The sequence below is a fragment of the Eretmochelys imbricata genome, chromosome 4, assembly GCF_965152235.1.
Source record: "Eretmochelys imbricata isolate rEreImb1 chromosome 4, rEreImb1.hap1, whole genome shotgun sequence".
NCBI lineage: Eukaryota > Metazoa > Chordata > Testudines > Cheloniidae > Eretmochelys > Eretmochelys imbricata.
This window is the reverse complement of record NC_135575.1, coordinates 35,483,132-35,503,352: the sequence shown is the minus strand read 5'-3', so window position 1 is coordinate 35,503,352 and position 20,221 is coordinate 35,483,132. Positions and strand designations below refer to the sequence as shown.

General features: G+C 43.2%; 1 protein-coding gene and 1 long non-coding RNA gene across 3 annotated transcripts; one reads left to right on the top strand and one right to left on the bottom strand.

Annotated features, from left to right (window-relative positions):
- Positions 1-606: 606 nt before the first annotated feature.
- Positions 607-6,523, bottom strand: RPL34 (ribosomal protein L34). 2 transcript variants are annotated; one of them, XM_077815122.1, is made up of 5 exons: positions 6,447-6,523; positions 5,411-5,484; positions 5,227-5,326; positions 3,045-3,148; positions 607-734 (listed from the first exon to the last, which is right to left on the bottom strand). In XM_077815122.1, exons 2-5 carry the CDS (start codon positions 5,473-5,475, stop codon positions 650-652), a joined length of 354 nt encoding a protein of 117 aa, XP_077671248.1. In that variant the 5' UTR covers positions 5,476-5,484; positions 6,447-6,523; the 3' UTR covers positions 607-649. The 2 variants fall into 2 exon arrangements, with proteins under 2 accessions (XP_077671248.1, XP_077671249.1); XM_077815123.1 differs by having other exon boundaries at positions 6,419-6,465.
- Positions 6,524-6,782: 259 nt separating this feature from the next.
- On the top strand, positions 6,783-19,020 carry LOC144263970 (uncharacterized). The gene is made up of 3 exons (XR_013345888.1): positions 6,783-7,845; positions 12,113-12,216; positions 15,582-19,020. It is a non-coding gene; the product is annotated as an uncharacterized LOC144263970 (long non-coding RNA).
- The last annotated feature ends 1,201 nt before the right edge of the window (positions 19,021-20,221 follow it).

Sequence of the window (20,221 nt, the reverse complement as noted above, 5' to 3'; positions counted from 1 at the left end):
CACTTTGGGAAATGTTAGTAGTTACCTGAATTTAACAGTAGCAGTAAAATGACAACATTTTATTCTGAGTGGAGGATCAATGACACGTTCCAACTTACTGAGTGAGGAGATGCATAACAAGTTACATTTGAGGACATACCCCAGCCACTTCAGCAGCTCCTCCATCAGTGCTACAAAACTCTTCTCCCCAGCGGCTGGCCTAATGGGAGATCCCTGTTCAGCAACACTCCGTCCCATCTCAACTACATTCAGGTTGCAGAGGAGTTCTGAAGCTCACTAACCCTTTTGTACTGTGGCAGGCCAGGGCCATGAAGGGGAGGCTGAGTGGGGGCAAAGTGAAACCTCTTTCTTCCCATATGCACAGAGATTTGAGTGATCATTAAAAAGTTGCATAACAAGTCTGTGTAGGGACTTTAAAGCTCTTCACAGAGTAGTTACAGTGGCTGTGAAAACTACAACAGAGAAGAACATCTTGACTTGTGAATGAAGACTGCAGAACACTGAACTAAAAGGTTATTTTTGCATTTAGCAAATCTTCTGATGAAGATGCTTTCTAGCTTTGCCCATGCTTATGGCAAAGATGTGTAGAATGGTAGAGGACACAAGAAAAGTTGAATTTTTATTTATTAGGCAGACAATACAAAGAGATTCACTTAGATTTCTGACTCTGTGCTTGTGCCTTCAACACTTTCACAACAATCTTCTGCTCCTCAATAAGGAAAGCTCGTTTGATTCTAGGGAAGAGAAAAAGCCTTCATTAGCTCTTTAATATATAAACTGTGCTTTGATATTACACGCATTTCTCCAAGCCCAGCTATTAAGCACAAAATACCTAAACCCCAATTTTTAACTTTTCTACTTGCACTCTTCACCACTCCCAGCACTACTGAAATAAGACATGCATACCATCTGAATTTAAAAATGCTTTTGGCCTCACATAGTATTTTCTTGGCAAAGTGGGCAGAAAAAACACTCAGAAAACTGCAAAGGCCTAGGTATTTCAGGATTAAAACAGTTCTCTCTTCCCCCCCGCACCCTTCACGCACACAGAGGCCACAGTCATATTTAAACATGGTTATTTTTGTAGGTTAGACATGGTCATTATGTAGAGGATCTCAAGCCTAAAAAGATTGAACACTTAACTCACCAGACAGCTTGCTTGATGGTTTGCCATACCCAAACACAAATATACCATATGAACATTTCTAGTTACCATTTAATACAAAGGTGGTTAAGTGACATGGAAGAGTAGTTTAATAATCTCATTAAAAAAGCTGCTGTTAGCCTAAGCAAATTCAAATACTAGTGATGGAATTAATCTGATTCTCAAATCCATGTCTCTACAAATATTCCTCCCATCCCTAATTATACACATAAGACCCACCCCAAAAATAAAGAATACTAGAAGTGTGCCTTGCCACATGGCAGCAGACATTTGTTACACTGACACCCAGTCTGTGGCTCCTTCCTGTTGCCCAGAACCCCTGCTCCCCTCCTGCATGATAGTCAGGATCTTTTCTCCCCCCACTAGCAGCACCAACTCCCTCTAGTGCCATATGCAGATTTATTTGCGTGATACAGAGAATCATTTTGTAGCCCAGCAGCAAAAGAACCCTGGAATTGTCACCTTCCTAGTTAATCAATATTAAAAACAGTTTAACTGAACCCTAGATTGCCTTTTCTGTAGGGTATAACACAGTAGTGCTCAAGCGTCTCACAGTTAGAAACTTCCTTCACCTCCTGGAGTTGTATCCAAACACCCAATTTACCTTCAAGTTGTCGTGAATATTAGTGCTTCACACTTAGTAAAAAAACACCTTTTTGAACTGTGCAGGGGGGGAGGGCAGTGGCGCATTTAGCATGGAAAATTTTGAACGACGCATTATGTCAGTCACACACCTGATGTCTTCCACATATCTCTGCAATTCAGTTTTTAAAAGTACTTAAAGGTAGAAAAATTGCTAGCAATGGTTATAGTACAGATCAGGCAGGGAATAGTATATTAACCTTTTAACTTTGGAGATCTGGACTCAAATCGGTCTAATACGCGCATAGACGAAGCTCATTGTGCCAGGGACCTTTTTGTTATCTCTGGCTATGACATGGCTAATACACATTGGCACTTTGCCATAAAATTAATTAAGATGGCCTTAGTTTAGTGTGCAGTGTAAAATTTATCCATATAGCAAAGCCATTATATCAATGCTGAGATGCTCAGCGTGCAGCTAACAGGGACAATAATTGTCAGGACTTGGGTTCAGTGAACAGCATGAGAAAGCTAACACTTCAACTTATATCTATTCTTAGTCACTGTTCACACAAGACAGGCAGAACTATTTAAAATACCCGAGTTGTAAGAATATGTGCTATGTATGCAGAGTAAGGGCTTGTCTTCACTAAGGCGCTAAGTCCATGTAAGTTACATAGCTTCTGCCTCTCTTTCAGGTGGATTACAGAAGTGGATGGGAGAGCGCTCTCCCATCAATTTAGCATGTCTTAACCAGACTCACTAAATCGACTCTGCTGCATTGATCGCAGCAGTGCCAATTTAGCCCTAAGACAGACAGTAAACTAGAAGATTAACTAGTGTCATACTTTTATACAGGGTCAGCTTTGGCATTAATGCTTTCCTTAAATAACTACACTTCTCTCCTGTATCAATCAGTATTCAGAACGTAACTCAAAGTTCAGGTTTATACAGAAAGATCATGATGTTTGATGGTAAATTACAATGAAGAATCTAAAACCTTTATAAAAAAAAAAGATAGTAAAACAGGAACCAGCTGGAATCCAGGGGACAAGATTTTGTACATATAAATGCATCTAGATTATTACATCACTGCTGAGTTTCATAGTCCCATGTTTATCCATTCCAAGTCAGTCGAGAGAAATATTCTGTTAAAAAGAATGTTAAGCACCCAGGTCTGAAAAATTTGGCTTATAAGAAGAAAAATGTGTTATTGCTAATATATGAACAGTAATTCTCCCCTCCCCCATTTTGACCAATATTTATGATAAAGTTGCTTAGCTTTTTAAAAATTTACCTGTCACGGACACATTTAGCACACATGGAACCGCCATAGGCTCTGCTAACATGCTTTTTTGTTTTTGACAACCTCATAAGGACTTTAGGGCGCACAGCACGAACCTACGTGAAGCAAAAATTGAAATGTCATACAGAATAATTCATAATCATGCATACTTTTTGGATATACTAGCCATATTTAAAAAAAAATCAAGCAGACCATTTAAGCGTGTCACTTCAGACTAAGCATAAGGAGGTTGAGCAGTTTCTCTTGGAAAAAAAAAAGAGAACTGCTGCTGAATGTGCAAGATATGCTTTTACAAGATACAGCTGTTTGCAATATCTCTTTACTACAAATATCTTACTAAAAAGTCCCTACTTTGATAATTTATTGGTCTAGGATCTCCCCCAACCGGCACTGTGGGAAACTGGTAGTTAAATGTCAGTAGATTGCTTGGGCCAAAATACTGCATGACAACCTGGAAGTGAAGCTGAGAACTAGACTATAAAAAGAAATTCTAAGACTTATCAGTTTTTAAATAACCCAACATGGTTTGTTAATAACATAACTAAGGAAATTTGTGTTACAGTGTCTCTTCAAGTTATTGTACATATTCTACACCAAACTTCATCACACTGTAGACTACATCATAATAGATATTACTGTAATTGCTTTTACTGAAAAGTGACATTTGGACATTATGTACTAGCTATCTTTTAAAGACATTTAGTGCTAGAAACAAGGAGATGACGTATCATGTGGTCGAACAAGCTCTCTGGCAATCACCAGCAAGCAGTCCATGTACTACAAACAAATAAGAACCTCTTTTACAAAAAAATTAAAATAAAGCCCCAAATATTTTCTTTACAAATATATCAGTCTTTTATTAAATACAATGGACACAGCAGCCAGATCAAGCTAGGCTGGTGGTGGTATTACTTGGAAATGGTAGAGTCAGAGAGGATGACAATATGAGTTTTAGAATACACATTGTCCTTTAAAATGTCACTTTTCACACTGAACCTGCAAACCCTTTTAAGTGTTTCAGCAGGCAGGGTAGTTAGTGATATATTGGAAGCAATCCTAGCAAAGATTAAATCAATTTTCTTCTTTCTGTAAGAATAAAATGATACCTTTGCTACATGGACAGTTTTTTTTTTTTTTTAAAAATACTGCCGTTACTATAACTCACTTTTGATTGTACAATCTGCACATAGAACTACTACAGTTTCCTACTACAGTATCTCTTTGATAGTTATCTATGTCTAGACTAGCAAGGATTAGACTTTTATGGCTAAATGTCAGTAAACTGCAATTTCATCCCCCCATCCGAACCAATGAAAAAAATATTATTTCCATTGATAACTGAAATTTACAGATAAAGTAAGAAAAATCCTGTTTAAGAACGTAGGGGTGTCATTAAATAATGCTCTGACACCCCCAGAATTTAGTGCAACTGAAAATTTAAATCCATTTAAAAAAATCACTTAAAATAAATATCATCCATCCATATCTATATATCTATATATCTATATATATATATAAAAGGTGAATTCTGTTAAGTCTACCCATGCCCAATTTTTATTGCATGGGCATTTGCTACTTATCCCCTAAGCTAAAGGGGCTCAGATGCTGTGGATTATAAGCACAAAAATTAAGGAAAAAAATAGCATCACTATCCAATAAATGCTTTACGTTTTCAGAGTTTTAACAACTAATCCTCACAACAAACACATATCTCCAATTAAAGACTGGAAAGCACTAGGCAAGATTGTTAACTGAAAAAAAAAAAAAAAGAAAAGAGAAAAGAAAAGAAAAATCACACAGCAAGTCAGCAACAGTGGGAGTTGAAGTATTTGATCATGGTACCGAAAATGACCAGTTAAATGAGTAAAAAGAAAAGGAGTACTTTTGGCGCCTTAGAGACTAACAAATATATCTGAGCATAAGCTTTTGTGAGCTCACAAAAGCTTATGCTCAAATAAATTTGTTAGTCTGTATCCGCAAAAAGAAAAGGAGTTCTTTTGGCGCCTTAGAGACTAACAAATTTATTTGAGCATAAGCTTTTGTGAGCTCACAAAAGCTTATGCTCAGATATATTTGTTAGTCTCTAAGGCGCCAAAAGAACTCCTTTTCTTTTTGCGGATACAGACTAACACGGTTGCTACTCTGAAACCGGTTATATGAGTACAATACTTACACCACGAAGTCTTCCTGGACACACACCACATGCAGACTTTGGTGCCTTGCCAACTTTCTTAGTGTAAAGGTAAACAATCCTGTTACCTGGTGTCCGGGACCTGTGTGCATCAGAGAAACATGCAATTAGTGTAAATAACTACATTCAAACAGATAAAACTCTCAGAAACTCTGATCTTACTTACAGCCTAGTCTTGTTAGAGGCTGTGTTGTAGGACAACCTACGACGGTATGTCAGACGCTGAACCATTTTTTATATCTAAATAAAGGAATGAGAGAAAGAGCATTAGACTCACAATGATCTTTTGCCACTAGGTTTAAACTTTTGTTTTGGAGGGGCGGGGGGAGAATTTGGACAACAAGAAGTAGATGACATCATCAGTGAATTATATTACTTTTAATGGCCCTGGCAACAGCAGTACACTGAAGTTTGACATGGGCAGCAGAATGCTTCAGGTTTCACACCTGCTAGTAGTAAAGATGTAATACTAATCCCACAAACATAACAATAATAAGCTCTGAGTCTTGGCATTTGTCTCTTCTAAATCTCAAAGCACGTTATAAAGGAGGGGGAAGTATCCGCATCTACAAACAAATTATTCTATGTTGAGATGTTGTGGAATCACAGTGTAGCTAGCACCTACATACTGAGCGCTTGAAAACCCCTATATCTTTCATAGCACGCAGAACTGTCTGCTCCCCGTCTCCTGCCTATTGAACGACACTCCTGTCACCACCACTGCGCCAGGCCCATCCCAGAAGCCCCGTGTTCGCTCTCCCGGTCGTTCTGACACAAGCTGCACGAGTCACTAGAAGGCAGCAGGGCTCCCCCATCTCCCTGCCTGGCGCCCCAGCCGTGCGAGAAGCAGGAGAGGCGTCCCCACCCAGCGGGTCTGGCCCGGCCCGGCTCCGGAGCATCCCTGTAACCCCGCGGCCTGTCGATGGCCCCAGCGGCTCGCCAGGCCGCAGAAGAGAGTGCGGGGCATGGGCTGCAACCAGCAGGCGCGAGCCCAACCGCGGCCCTGCCCGGGACACCCCGGTCCCGAGGCTCCATCCGGGCCTTGACCCAATCCCCGCTCCTCAATACCGCCCTCCCGCGGCTCCCCACACTCCAGTACCCGCCCGGAACTCAGCCCCAGGCCGCCCGGGCCCGCCAATCCGCGGATGGAAGCGGATCGAACCGGCTCCCGTACCTAGGCCAAGCCATGGAAGCCACCATACCTGGTCTCGCCGGGACCGGAAGAGGAAGGGGAAGGGAGCGGGTCAAAGTTCAAATAGTGACGGAGCAAGCCCGGAAGTAGTATTCCCGTTTACTAGGTCAAGCTTCCTGATCGCAGTCGAGCGGGGCATGGGTATCGCCATGTTGTACGGAAAACTAAGGGCTACTGGCCGTGGTGTGAGTTTCTGCCTGCGGGGGCGTCGAAGAAGATCGGGCGGGAGCCCACAGTTCGCCACCGTTGGGCCGCCTCTCGCCCTCCCTTCCCCGGCCTGGAGCGCGGCCGGGGAAGGGGTTCGGGGTGCGGGAGGGGGCTCAGGGCAGGGAGTTGGGGCGCGAGCTTCGGCTGGGCAGCGTTTACCTCGGGCGGCCCCCGGCATGACTGGCAGGTCCAGCTCCTAGGCTCAGAGGTGGCCAGGTGGCTCTGTGCGCTTTCCCTGCCTGCAAGTGCTGCCCCGGCAGCTCCCATTGGCTGTGCCTCCGGGCCAATGGGAGCGGTGGAGTCGGGGCAGGGCATGGGGGGCAGCCTGCGGAGACCGCCTGCGCCTAAGCGCTGCACATGCTGGCCACGTCTGGGAGCCGCATGGAGCCAGGGCAGGTAGGGAGCTTGCCTTAGCCCTGCTGCACCGCTGACCGGACTTTTGGCCGATTGTAATCTCCCAGATTGCTTTTAATAGTCACTTGGGGATTGAGGCCGATTCCGGTAGACTCTTGGCCAATCCGGGAGGGCTGACAACCTTAAATTGGACCCATAACACTGGCTGCGGCCACCCTGGCTCTAACACACACAGCATTGTGTGTACCTTACAAACCCAAACCCTGCCAGAGCCAAGCACTGGGCTTAACGCACCTCCTCACCCTGGGAATGGAGGGGAGAAGGAGTGAATCACAGGTGGCAGATCTTGGTTGCCTTGCCTGATGCACTGCTGGAAGGCTCTCTGGATATGCCTTAGGCTTAAATACTAGCTTTGGTATAGACACTACCTATGCCCACAGGGAGGGATTCCAATCAATTGTCAAGCCTGAAAGTTTCCCCTTGGTTGCTCCCTGAGTTGCCACACTGGGATTAATTCTCACTTTAAGGGAAAAAAATGATGTGGTAACTTTTTATATAATTTTAAATCAGGAAAATAGTCTACTCAAGACTTCACATGTTTTCTGACAACAGTGGGACCTAAGAGTTATCTTCTTAGCAGCCTGCCTTTGCAGGACCAATCTCTCTGTTTCTCCTCTAATCTAGTGGATGCCATTGTCATGGTTGTGGCTGCTGCAGGCATAGTATCTACTGCATTGACGATATTTACTACTCCAGTAATCCTGAGATTTTGAAAGCAGTCCTGAGGACCTGAGAAATCTAGACTCTTGAGTTTTAAACCAAAAGCCTGAAAATATGCAGAGCTAGAGGTATATAACACCTATTAGCTGTTTCCTCAGAAACCTGGAAACAACCCAAGAGATAATTTCAGGTTTCAGAGTAACAGCCGTGTTAGTCTGTATTCGCAAAAAGAAAAGGAGTACTTGTGGCACCTTAGAGACTAACCAATTTATTTGTGCATAAGCTTTCGTGAGCCACAGCTAACTTCATCGGATGCATACGGCAGCGGGCAGCGGAGCGCCGCGGCTAGGAGCTGGCGGAGCTGGGAGACCATGCTGCTGACTGAGCTGTCATGAGGCTTTGAGTTGAGCTGTGAACTCAAAGCCTCATGACAGCTCAGTCAGCAGCACGGGCTCCCAGCTCCGCCAGCTCCTAGCCGCGGCGCTCCGCTGCTGTATGCATCCGATGAAGTGAGCTGTAGCTCACGAAAGCTTATGCTCAAATAAATTGGTTAGTCTCTAGGGTGCCACAAGTACTCCTTTTCTTTTTGCCAAGAGATAATGTTTTGGACAGCCAATAAAGAAAAAGTACAGAGAGCCCTAATCAGGCAGTTCCTTTTTAACCCCCAGTGATTACTTCCATTTCCTTTGTTATTTTTTATTTCTTTGCTGCAATAAAATTGTCCAATGGAAAATAAAAACACATGCCTATCCCAACAAGTAATCCCTTCAAGGTAAAGAACTGCACTGTGGATGCCTGTTTTCTCCCCATTCTTTTCTGACTGGTTCTAATCCTCTTCTGCATTCCAGAAGTGAAGCAGGATCGTCTACACAGATGCTAATTCTTGCAGTTTGATACATTATAATTTTCAGTTTGTGAGCTGTTTTCAGACTGCTGCTTGACACCATTGCTGAACCCAGGATTGTGTCTAAAAAGTAGAATTGCAGTAGCTGGTTTTCTGACATCAGTGAAGCTGGAACAGCTGAAGTCAAGGAAATCATTTAAAATGTATATCTGGGTAGACCCTTCTGTTTTTTCCAGGGTTCCACTAATCCTGATTTTTTTTATGCAAGCCTATTTTCTAAACATCAGATTATTTCCTGAACACCTTATTGTTTTATACTGTGGCAGTTATGGTTCATGCCCACAGGAAGAAAGTTTTAAATCTACTACTCTAAACCATAAATGACCTGATAGGTTTTGTTTGGTTTTGCTAATGGAACAAGGGCAGACAAAGCATCTTGGACACATCCTGTTTTTTTATACAACAAATCCATGGGTGAAATCCTGGTCTTGAAAGCCCTTTCTGAGGAATGCCCATGTGGTGCAGTTGAAAAAGCACAGACACCATGGTTTAAAAAGAATGACTTTGTTTACACATAGATGCTGTGATGAATGAAGGGTGGGTGGAGCTCCCTTTTATGAACACCCAGACAGCTAGTTAGCTATAAAGTCCCTCTTGGTGGCTGTTCTCTGCTTGCTTTACCTGTAAAGGGTTAACAAAGTCCCCCAGGTAAAGGAAAAGGAGTGGGCACCTAACCAAAAGAGCCAAGGGGAGGGCTAGAATTTTTTAAAATTGGGAAAAAACTTCCCTTTGTCTGTGTGGTGTTGTTCTCCCAGGAGAAGGGCGGTGACACAGAGCAGCAATGCTGTAAACAGCTTTAAGCCAGGTATGATCACAGATCATCATTTCATACCTCGAACTTACTTATCTGAAGCCTCAGATATGTAAGTAAATTAGGAAATGTCTAGAAAGATGCAATTAGGGTTATTTCTTTTATTTCTTATTGGCTTGTGGACTCCTCTGTGCTAACCCCAAACTTTTGTTTTGTTTGTAACCTTTAAGCTGAAATCTTAAGAGAGCTATCTTAATGCTTAATTTTTGTAATTGTTTCTTTGAAGATCTAGCAAAAAGCCTAAGTTCCAAATATATTTCCTTTCTTTTTGGGTTTAATAAAATTTACCTTTTTTAAGAACAGGATTGGATTTTTGTGTCCCTAAGAGGTTTGTGCATATGTTGTTTAATTAGCTGGTGGCAACAGCTGATTTCCTTTGTTTTTTTTTTCTCAGCTCTTCCCAGGAAAGGGGGTGAAAGGGCTTGAGGGTACCCCACAGGAAGGAATTCTCAAGTGCTCCTTCTTAGGTTCTCAAAAGGGGGGTATTTTTTTGCACTTGGTGGTGGCAGCATCTACCCCTCCAAGTTCAGAGAGAAGCTGTGACCTTGGGAGTTTAATACCAGCCTGGAGTGGCCATTATTAATTTTTTTAGAATCCTTGCAGGCCCCCATCTTCTGCACTTGAAGTGCCAAAGTGGGGAATCAGCCTTGACAGATGCATTCCCCTTTCCTATAATAAGAACAAAGATGTGAAGGTCACAGCTAGTTACACTGGTCAAGGAAAAATTGTCCCCAAGTACAAATGTTTCTTGAACCTGTGGCTGCACCAGATTCCTGTGCATGTCCGGTCCCCTTCTACTTTTTTTTATTCCTGTCTTACTCAGTCCTCAACACGCACCCCTTTGCCCTCCAAAACTCAGCAGTGACATGAGTTGTGTTCACGTAGGTTACAGCTGTCTGCAATATTTCTTGTTCTACTTGCAGCTGAACTGGGAGTTCTGGATGGGGACTCCTCTTTTCCCTGGTGTGCGGCATCAGAGGTTCTTCAGCAGTCTCTGTTAACACCCACCCATGTAATTCTGCTAGCCCATAAACATAATAGTGGAGGGTTCTTATAGGGGATAATCTGGTGCATCTGAGCCTGGATAGTCCACTAACAAACTATGCCCTTATCTGAACTTGTACTGCCTCCCACTTGCACTGCACAACACGGGACAGATGCTAAGACTGGAAGCAGTAAGAGTTGAGCACAGAGGAAGTCAGATGGTCTCTCAACAACCAATGAGAGTACTCCAGCTGTGTCAACTCCGCCCATGGAAATCTGATGTTATCTCCTTATTTATTTCGGAAAATGATTTCTATCAATAATTTTCAATTACCTTTACGCAGTGGAGTTTGTTACCTATACTGAAGAAAGGAATGCTAGCTTTAAAGATTCCCATTGTATTAGGTTTCTCGAGTCTCTTCAATTGGACCTTTGTCAGAGATCACATCCCACACATTGAGGCCTTGACAGGTTGACGAGTATGTTGACAAGCATGGCTGGCCTTTTCACTTCGAAATTAGTGACTAGTTGGCAATAGGAAGGCCAGTGTTTTTCATTTTGTTCTCTACCTCAAGGATGCTGCTCCCATCCCACTATGGGACGCCAAGGCATCAAAGAACAAAATATTCTAAAACATATGTTTCCATTCCTTCTGCTCCTGAGCTGTGGTTGCTCTTGGTGGTTCCATTCTTTACTTCACACAGCACATGAGAACGCATTGTGGGTGATGTGGTAACTGACACCGTTTATTTGCATTTGATTTATAAGACCAAATTCTGCCTAAGGTTGAAGACAGAGCCTTAACATTGGCTTCAATGCAAGCCCCCACTCCTCATTCATTAGGAGCAGGATTCCACCAAATGAGTGAAATGAAGCCATGAAGTGTTCTCTGCTACTTTTGTTTAAACAGTATTACAAAAAATAAAATCTGTTGTATACATTTTCAAAGGACCTGTACGCACATCTCAAGGTTCTGATGCAATCATTAGCCACTTGAGCTTTGCTCTTGGAAGTAGCATGTATATAGAAACCTTTGATGTGTGTTCATAGCCTTATTTATAGATTTTTAGTTCACAGTTCGTTGTGCAGCATTCTCCCTGTCTTATATCTATAATTATTATTTTGGTTAATTATTGACTCTTTTTAAATGCAAATTATGGACACCAGAATTTTCCTGCTTCGTGAAAAAAAAAATATGTCCGAACTAGATATGAGAGTACATTTGAAAAAGAAGCACATTTTAGACAAGTGAATTTCAGAGCAATTAGAGTATTTAATTTGAACTTTCTAGGCCCAGATCCCTATGGAGAGTAAGGAAACCAATTAAATTACATTAAATAATCATGCTCTAAATATAAAAATGTAACAGAACCCAATTGTTAAAGAACAACACTATTAAATTACTGATGAAGTAGTTTGGAAATGCAACAGTTTATTAGCAAGGAATAGTTACCGATACTACCTAGACTTAGCAAATTTGGGCCACAACGTCACCTGGTGTAAATAAAAGTAGCTGCATGGAAGTAAATGAACTTGTACTGATTTACACTGGCTGAGGGTCTGGCCTGTTGTTTTAAAACACATGCAATTTATTTTGTACGATTAACAGGACTGTCAAACGAGTTTACAAATGCATCTTTAAATATTAGTTTGATGGCAACCTTTTTTTAATACTATCTGGTTTGGTGGATCATAGCTGAAGAAGAAGCTTACTAGGAGCTAGTGAACAGGAGCAGCTAACAGAGGAATTTTGCGAGGGACTTCTCCAGGTGAAGAAGGAGCGATTACATGACCCTTAGGGTAAGTTTGTTGTTGTGTGTGTGTGTTTGTGTTTGCTTGTGGTCTGTTTGTTTGAGGGACAGTGTGCTGACTGTGTGGGTGCTGAGCCAAGCGGCCTGCTAGGCAAGGCTGAGAGCTTCTTAACGAGGCTTTGATCCCTAAGCCTTTTAGCACCCATAAACCTTGAACCAGGGGGCGGGGCTACTCAGGAAGACCATGGCTTTAAAAAGCATGCTCCTAAGCGACCAGAGGAGCTAGCGAACAGCGGAGTTTTGTGAGGAAGTTTACGGGGGGGTGGGGGTGCTGCATACTTAACATTCCTTGAACTTCTTTAAACTTAAGCTAAAAAACATCCCATGGTAAAAAGAAAACAACAAGAAAGAAACCAGCTGCAGTAGTAAAAAGAGAAAGCAGGCAGAAGTCCAGCAACAGAGTGGGGGCTACCCAGTTTATTGCACCTAATGCAGCATGTATGATTACCTGCCCTATGAGCAGGTAACGTATGTGTGCATTTGGTGCAAGGAGCTCCTGGCCCTCAGAGACCATGTACAGGCTTTGGAGGCCAGGGTGGCTGAGCTGAAGGAGCTAGAGAAGTACCTAGATGAGACTTTCCGGGACACAGTAGAATGGTCCCCCCCCTGGTCTGACAGCCTCTGTGCTGTTGTGGAGGATGAACGTCTCAGGGAAGGAGAACATCCAACTGGAGCAGAGGGAAACGATCCCATAGTTGAGACCCTCCTTCCAGATGATGTTGTGGTATCCTCTCGCACTGAGGATACCTCTCCAGGGGAGGGAACTCCAGTTATTAGGAAGAGACAGGTATTAGTAATGGGCGATTTGATCATTAAAAACATAGATAGCTGGGTTTGCGAAGACCGGGAGAACTGCATGGTGACGAGTCTGCCTGGTGCAAACATTGCGGATCTCTTGAGACATCTAGATAGGCTTATGTGTAGTGCTGGGGAGAAGCCGGTGGTTATGGTACATGTAGGTATCAGTGAAATAGAGAAGGATAGGAGAGAGATCCTGAAGGCCAAATTTAGGCTGCTAGGTAAGAGATTGAAGTCCAGGACCTCCTTGGTAGCGTTCTCTGAAATGCTTCCAGTTCCACGCACAGGGCCAGTTAGACAGAACTGCAGAGTCTCAATGCGTGGATGAGATGATGGTGTATGTAGGAGGGGTTTAGATTTATTAGGAACTGGGAAAACTTTGGGGAAAGGAGGAGCCTATACAGGAAGGATGGGCTCCACCTAAACCAAAAGGGAGCCAGATTGCTGGCACTTAAAATTAAAAAGGTCGTAGAGCAGTTTTTAAACTAAGGGCTGGAGGAAAGCCGACAGGTGCAGAGGAACCCGTAGTTCAGATATCCCTTAAGGGAGGAACTATAAATGGAGATTCTCTATGTCCTAATAAGGAGGAGAGGATGGAAGATGATAAAATACAGGTAGGATCTGATGAGAAACAGTCAAATGAAAAAAGTCACATTCAATTACATCATGTAATGGCAGGCAGCTAAAAAGTGACAAGTTTTTAAAGTGCTTATATACCAATGCTTGAAGTCTAAATAATAAGATGGGCAAACTAGAGTGCCTCGTCTTAAATGAGGATATTGCCATAATAGGCATCACAGAAACTTGGTGGAATGAGGATAACCAATGGGACACATAATACCAGGGTACAAAATATATCAGAAGGACAGACCAAGTCGTGCTGGTTGGGGAGTTGCACTATATGTGAAAGAAAGCGTAGAATCAAATGAAGTAAAAATCTTAAATGAACCGAACTGTACCATAGAATCTCTATGGATAGTAATTTCATGCTTGAATAATAAGAATATAGCAGTAGGGATATATTACCGACCACCTGACCAGGATGGGGATAGTGACTGTGAAATGCTCAGGGAGATTAGAGAGGCTATTAAAATAAAAAACTCAATAACAATGGGGAATTTCAACTATCCCCATATTGACTGGGTACATGTCACCTCAGGACAAGATCTAAATTAGCTGTTACCACTCAAGAAAGAGATCTTGGAGTCATTGTGAATAGTTCTCTGAAAACATCCACTCAAAGTTCAGTGGCGGTCAAAAAAGCGAACAGAATGTTGGGAATTATTAAGAAAGGGATAGATAATAAGACAGAAAATATCATATTGCCTCTATATAAATCCATGGTATGCCCACATCTTGAATACTGCGTGCAGATGTGGTCGCCCCATCTGAAAAAAAGATATATTGGACTTGGAAAAGGTTCAGAAAAGGGCAACAAAAATAATTAGGGGTATGGAACGGCTGCCGTATGAGGAGAGATTAATAAGACTGGGACTTTCCAGCTTGGAAAAGAGATGACTAAGGGGAGATATGATAGAGGTCTATAAAATCATGACTGGTATAGAGAAAGTAAATAAGGAAGTGTTAGTTACTCCTTTTCATAACACAAGAACTAGGGGTCACCCAATGAAATTAATGGGCAGCAGGTTTAAAACAAAGAAAAGGCAGTATTTTTTTCACACAATGCACAGTCAACTGCGAACACAATCCAGTACATCATCCAGCGGACGTATTCCGGAATGTTCTTGGTTTTCACTGCCTTGTAGGAGGCATAGGCCGGATAGAGCATCCCAAAGACCAGCACTACCACGCAGCAGATTATCCAGGAGACCATGGCGCATCAGCAAGGGGTCCCTGGGCTTGCAGGCGGAGAGCAGCTGGCTCCTGCGGGGAGCAGAAGGCTGAGCGCAGCGGGGTGGGGTGGCCAAGGAGTGCTAGAGAGGGGAGAGATCTTGATGGCTGAGCCTGGCAGCCCAGGAGATACTGCTCGGCTGGGCTTTGGATTAGCTAATGCTTTGCGCTGGGTGTCTCTCGGGCAGAGCGGGGCTCTGTTTGTCTGGTTCTCGCTGCTTCTGCCAGGTTCCCTCCGGGTGGTGCAAGGCAGGGCCTGCCGCTGACTTGTTCCTACTTGGCCCTGTGGTCCTGGCCTGGCTAGCTCTGAACTGGGCCTGGCATCCCCTGCTCCGGGCACTTTTTGCCAGAGGATGTTGTGAAGGCCAAGACTATAACAGGGTTCAAAAAAGAACTAGATACATTCATGGAGGATAGGTCCATCAATGGCTATTAGCCAGGATGGGCAGGGATGGTGTCCCTAGCCTCTGTTTGCCAGAAGCTGAGAATGGGCGATGGGATGGATCACTTGATGATTACCTCTTCTGTTCATTCCCTCTGGGCCACCAGGCATTGGCCACTGTTGGAAGACAGGATACTGGGCTAGATGGACCTTTGGTCTAACCCAGTATGGCCATTCTTATGTTCTTAGAGTAGAATGTAACTAGTGTTGTACAGTGATGATCAAGTGATTTGACCCTCCCTTTATTGCTCCCACTTTCACAGGGCTGAACTGACTTTCTGGAGGCACTGTGGTTGACATGTGGCATTAACTTCTGCTGCTCCCCTTGGATGAAGCATAGTGTACTGGTGAGGGATGACAGTCAAATGCAGCACAGCTTCTCAACAGGGAATGGGAGGCCAGGAGCATCACTGAAGAATCATTTCCTTCGGTGATGTCCCTGGGTGCGTAGGTCTGGGGGGAGTGAATCTTATTTCCCTAGAGAGCCTTTGCTTCGTATGGTGTCCAGACCATTCTTTTGTCTTCATTGCAAAACTGAAAACCCCTCCCTCTTCAGAGGTGGATAGGGAAGATTCCCTGCACAAAGAACCTCACAGAAGTTCCAGTGGACTTTTTACCCTCCTCCAAAAATGAGACAATCTGGCTACATGCCAGGAGTCATATACACTGAGATACCCTCTTGATGAGCATAGGATAGAGAGAGACGTACAGACAGGCAAAAATCATGACAGTTTTTTCAGAAAGATATTTTATTTATTTGAGTACAAGAGGGTCTTGTCCAATAGAATCTACTCAATACTTTGTTTTGTGTTAGGTAACAGTTAGGTGAAGGTGAAGTGCACTTTATGTTGCACCAAATTTTTTCCCAAGCTTCATCCCCAGAGAAATTCCAAGTTCTTCATTCATTTGTCCTGGATATGAAGAAAGATGAACAACAGCATTTAGCATTGGCCAGCAAAGTATAACCAAAACTTCTCGACTGAACCAGGCCTCTAGGTGCTTTGTAAATATTTTAAGATCATCTCATGACATCTTGAATCATAGAGTTTAATGCCAAAAGGGACCACCACATCATCTGGTCTGACCTTCTGTATATCACATCCCACCAATGTCACCCAGTGCCCCGCACACTAAACCCAACATCTGAAATTAGGCCAAAGTATTACAGCTCACAGGAGGCTAGACTATTATGCATCACAGGTAAAGAAGACAAGGGACTGAGGTGCACCAGTGCCCAAGGCCCCTGAAATGGCAGGGAAATGATTAATCCTGGCAAGTGACCACACCCCCATGATGCAGAGGAAGGCAAAAATCCCCCCAGGTCACTGCAAATCTGACCTGGAGGAAAATTCCTTCCCGACCTTAGAAACAGCAATCAGTTAAATCCTGAGCATGAGAGCAAGAACCCACCAGCCAAGCACCTTGTCAAGGTTCCTTCCCCACTCTGAACTCTAGGATACAGATGTGGGGACCTGCATGAAAACCTCCTAAGCTTATTTTTACCAGCTTAGGTTAAAACTTCCCCAAGGTACAAACTATTTTACCTTTTGCCCTTGTACTTTATCGCTGCCACCACCAAACGTCTAACAGATGTATAACCGGGAAAGAGCCCGCTTGGAAACGTCTTTTCCCCCCAAAATCCTCCCAAACCCTACACCCCCTTTCCTGGCGAAGGTTTGATAAAAATCCTCACCAATTTGCATAGGTGAACACAGACCCAAACCCTTGGATCTTAAGAACAATGAAAAAGCAATCAGGTTCTTAAAAGAAGAATTTTAATAGAAGAAAAAGTAAAAGAATCACCTCTGTAAAATCAGGATGGTAAATATCTTCCAGGGTAATCAGATTCAAAACATAGAGAATCCCCGCTAGGCAAAACCTTAAATTACAAAAAAACAGGAGTCTACATTCCATTCAGCACAGCTTATTTTCTTGGCCACTTAAACAAAACAAAATCTAACGCACATCTAGCTAGATTACTTACTAAGTTCTAAAACTCCATTCCTGTTCTGTCCCCAGCAAAAGCATCACACAGACAGGAAGAGCCTTTGTTTCTCCCCCCCAGCTTTGAAAGTATCTTGTCTCCTCATTGGTCATTTTGGTCAGGTGCCAGCGAGATTATCCTGGCTTCTTAACCGTTTACAGGTGAAAGGGTTTTTCCTCTGGCCAGGAAGGATTTTAAAGGTGTTTACCCTTCCCTTTATATTTATGACACACCTGAAAGAGAGAATGTTCAGTGCCACCTCATAGCCCTGGCCCACCTCCCCAGTGTTCCATGTCCAGCTGTGGCTATACCTGATTCTTCAGAAGGAGATCAAAACTACCCCCACTCCCACTGGAGGGAATTCCCTTCCTGATCCCTAGAGAAGACCAGTTGAAACCCTTTTTCAGGCATAAACCAGAAGAGAGTCCAAAGGCTGTTGAGCCCTGCCCCCGTACTTAGCTACTGCTCTTTTCTTCCTTATACAGTCCTCCTCCATGACCGTCTCCCTTCCCAAGATCCTCAGTTGTGCAACCCCATACTCCATACTCACACTGGAGAACACTCACTCACACTAGTAGCTCCCTTGAAGTCACAGGGTAAGAGCTCTAAGGCTTACATAATTGGACTTTCAGAAGGTATCCTCTCACCACCTCCTTTCCTTTTCCTGGCTGTCCTGTCTCATTCTGGTAGTCTAGTACTTGCAGGCTTCCACTGTGAATCCACTGTGCTGGTCCTCTGCCCCTGTGGTGATGTTGCTCGCTAGTAGACTTCTGCAGTCCTATGGGCTCTTCTAGTTCATAAAATTTGTTTCAAGATCGAACTACTATTTAATCTCTTATTCATTCATTGATTTACTCACCTAGTCTGCCAAAATTCTAAAAGACGTGGGGGAAGCAAGCACTGTATGTGCACGCAAATAAGTATGGAAGAGAAAAAAGCCTAGATGCAACTGGGGAATATGTTAAACCTATTGAGCCCCAGCTACAGAAGCTGTTCTCCACTTGCAGAGCTCTGAGGAAGATTGCTGTGCAAACGCTGCCTGCTCTGTCCCAGAGTGAATCCCCATTCAACTGTGTGAGCTCTCACTGGTAGTGTGGCTACACATTGCATCAGCAGAGGTGAATACATGCACACAGGTAGAGGGTACAAGAGACTAGACAGGAGAGGATGCACGCAGGTAAAGGGTACAATAGACTAGACAGAAGGGGATGAAAATAAATGGGGAAGAAAACCTGTAAGATGACGTACTATATATAAGGGACAGGTGGCATTTATTGAGTTTACTGGTCTATACACAGTTTTTGTGGCTGATATAACTGTGTCATTTAGGAGTGTGAGCTTTTACTTACTAGAACGACCCCTCATGTAGATGCAGCTATACCACTTTAAAACTATCTTGTACCAATATAGGTTATAGAGGTATAATACCAGTATAATTAAAGCAGTACAACCCACACATAAGCTGTATTGGTCTAAGACAACTTTGTATTAGTATAACTGTGTCCAAGGTGTAGCTATAGCAGTATAATTAAAGCAGTACAATTTGTGTGTGTAGAGAAGCTCTTTGACTTCATGATACCATACTGAAAAGCATGACATTTAAGCACCTTTTTCAATAGATTCGAAACTTCTTCCTCTGGATTAAAAAAAAAACACCCCACCAGATACCTTTACTATTCACAGTTAAGCAGTCCTTGAGTTATGTGTTTGGGGATGAAAAGATGCTGAATGGACTGCAGTCATCCTGTGATTTATTCATATGCATGTTCTATAAAGTCTCTCATTTCTCATTAAGGGCCTGACTTGTAGTCCTCATTCAGTCCATATTTTCACTGACTGCAACTCTCCTTACTCTCATTTACACTAAAACTCCTTAGTGCAGTGTTTCCCAGACTTGGGACGCCACTTGTTCAGGGAAAACCCCTGCCAGTCCGGTCCGGTTTGTTTACCTGCCGCGTCCGCAGGTTCAGCCAATCGCCACTGCCACTGGCTGCAGTTCGTCCCTCCAGGCCAATGGGGGCTGTGGGAAGTGGTGGCCAGTAAGTCCCTCAGCCTGCGCCGCTTCCTGCAGCCCCCATTGGCCTGCAGCAGCGAACCGCAGCCAGAGGGAGCCGCAATCGGCCGAACCTGTGGATGCGGCAAGTAAAAAAACCGGCCCGGCCCTCCAGGGGCTTTCCCTGAACAAGCGGCGTCCCAAGTTGGGGAAACACTGCCTTAGTGTCTATGAAAACCTGGCCCAGAGTATTGGTTGAATAAGAACAGCAGGATTGGGTGTTTACATAAGGAAAGAAAGCAAGAAATCTTTATGGTATGTGCTATGAATTGACTAAAAGGGCAGAGAGAGGGAAAAGTCCTAAAATCTGGTGCCCCTTTGAAACTCTTGCATCTAAAAAACAAAATCACATAATCTTTTCTTGTTAACTGTGTGACGTGTTTCATGATTCAATTGTATTCATCTAAGCTAATGTAACCTTTCATGACATGGACTTGTAGAAATTACATTACAAGTAACCGGATTCATTTCCATTTCAGTGGAGCTTGTGAAACAAGCAAAATTATTTTGTAGCAATGGGGAAAACAATTTAGCAGAATGCACGTCTAGCATAGAAAGTTCATAAATGTCGTATTTGGGTTGAAACTTTTTCTGTCAAAAATGTCATAACCTCATAAGAAAGAGAATTAAAATCCCGTTATTTTAATTTACATCTAGCCACAAGATAAGTTAAGTTATCATTGAAATTCTAATTAAATAGGATGATTGACTAAGGTAGGACATCAAAGAAGAGAAGTGAATATGATAAGTCAAAGTCTTATTAATTAGTCCGCGTGGAAGAAATTCCAGGACGTCAAGCTGAGGCTGCTGCAAGGAGAAAAAAAGCAGACAAGAAAATGTGTGTTTCTTTGAAGTTAGGAACTGAG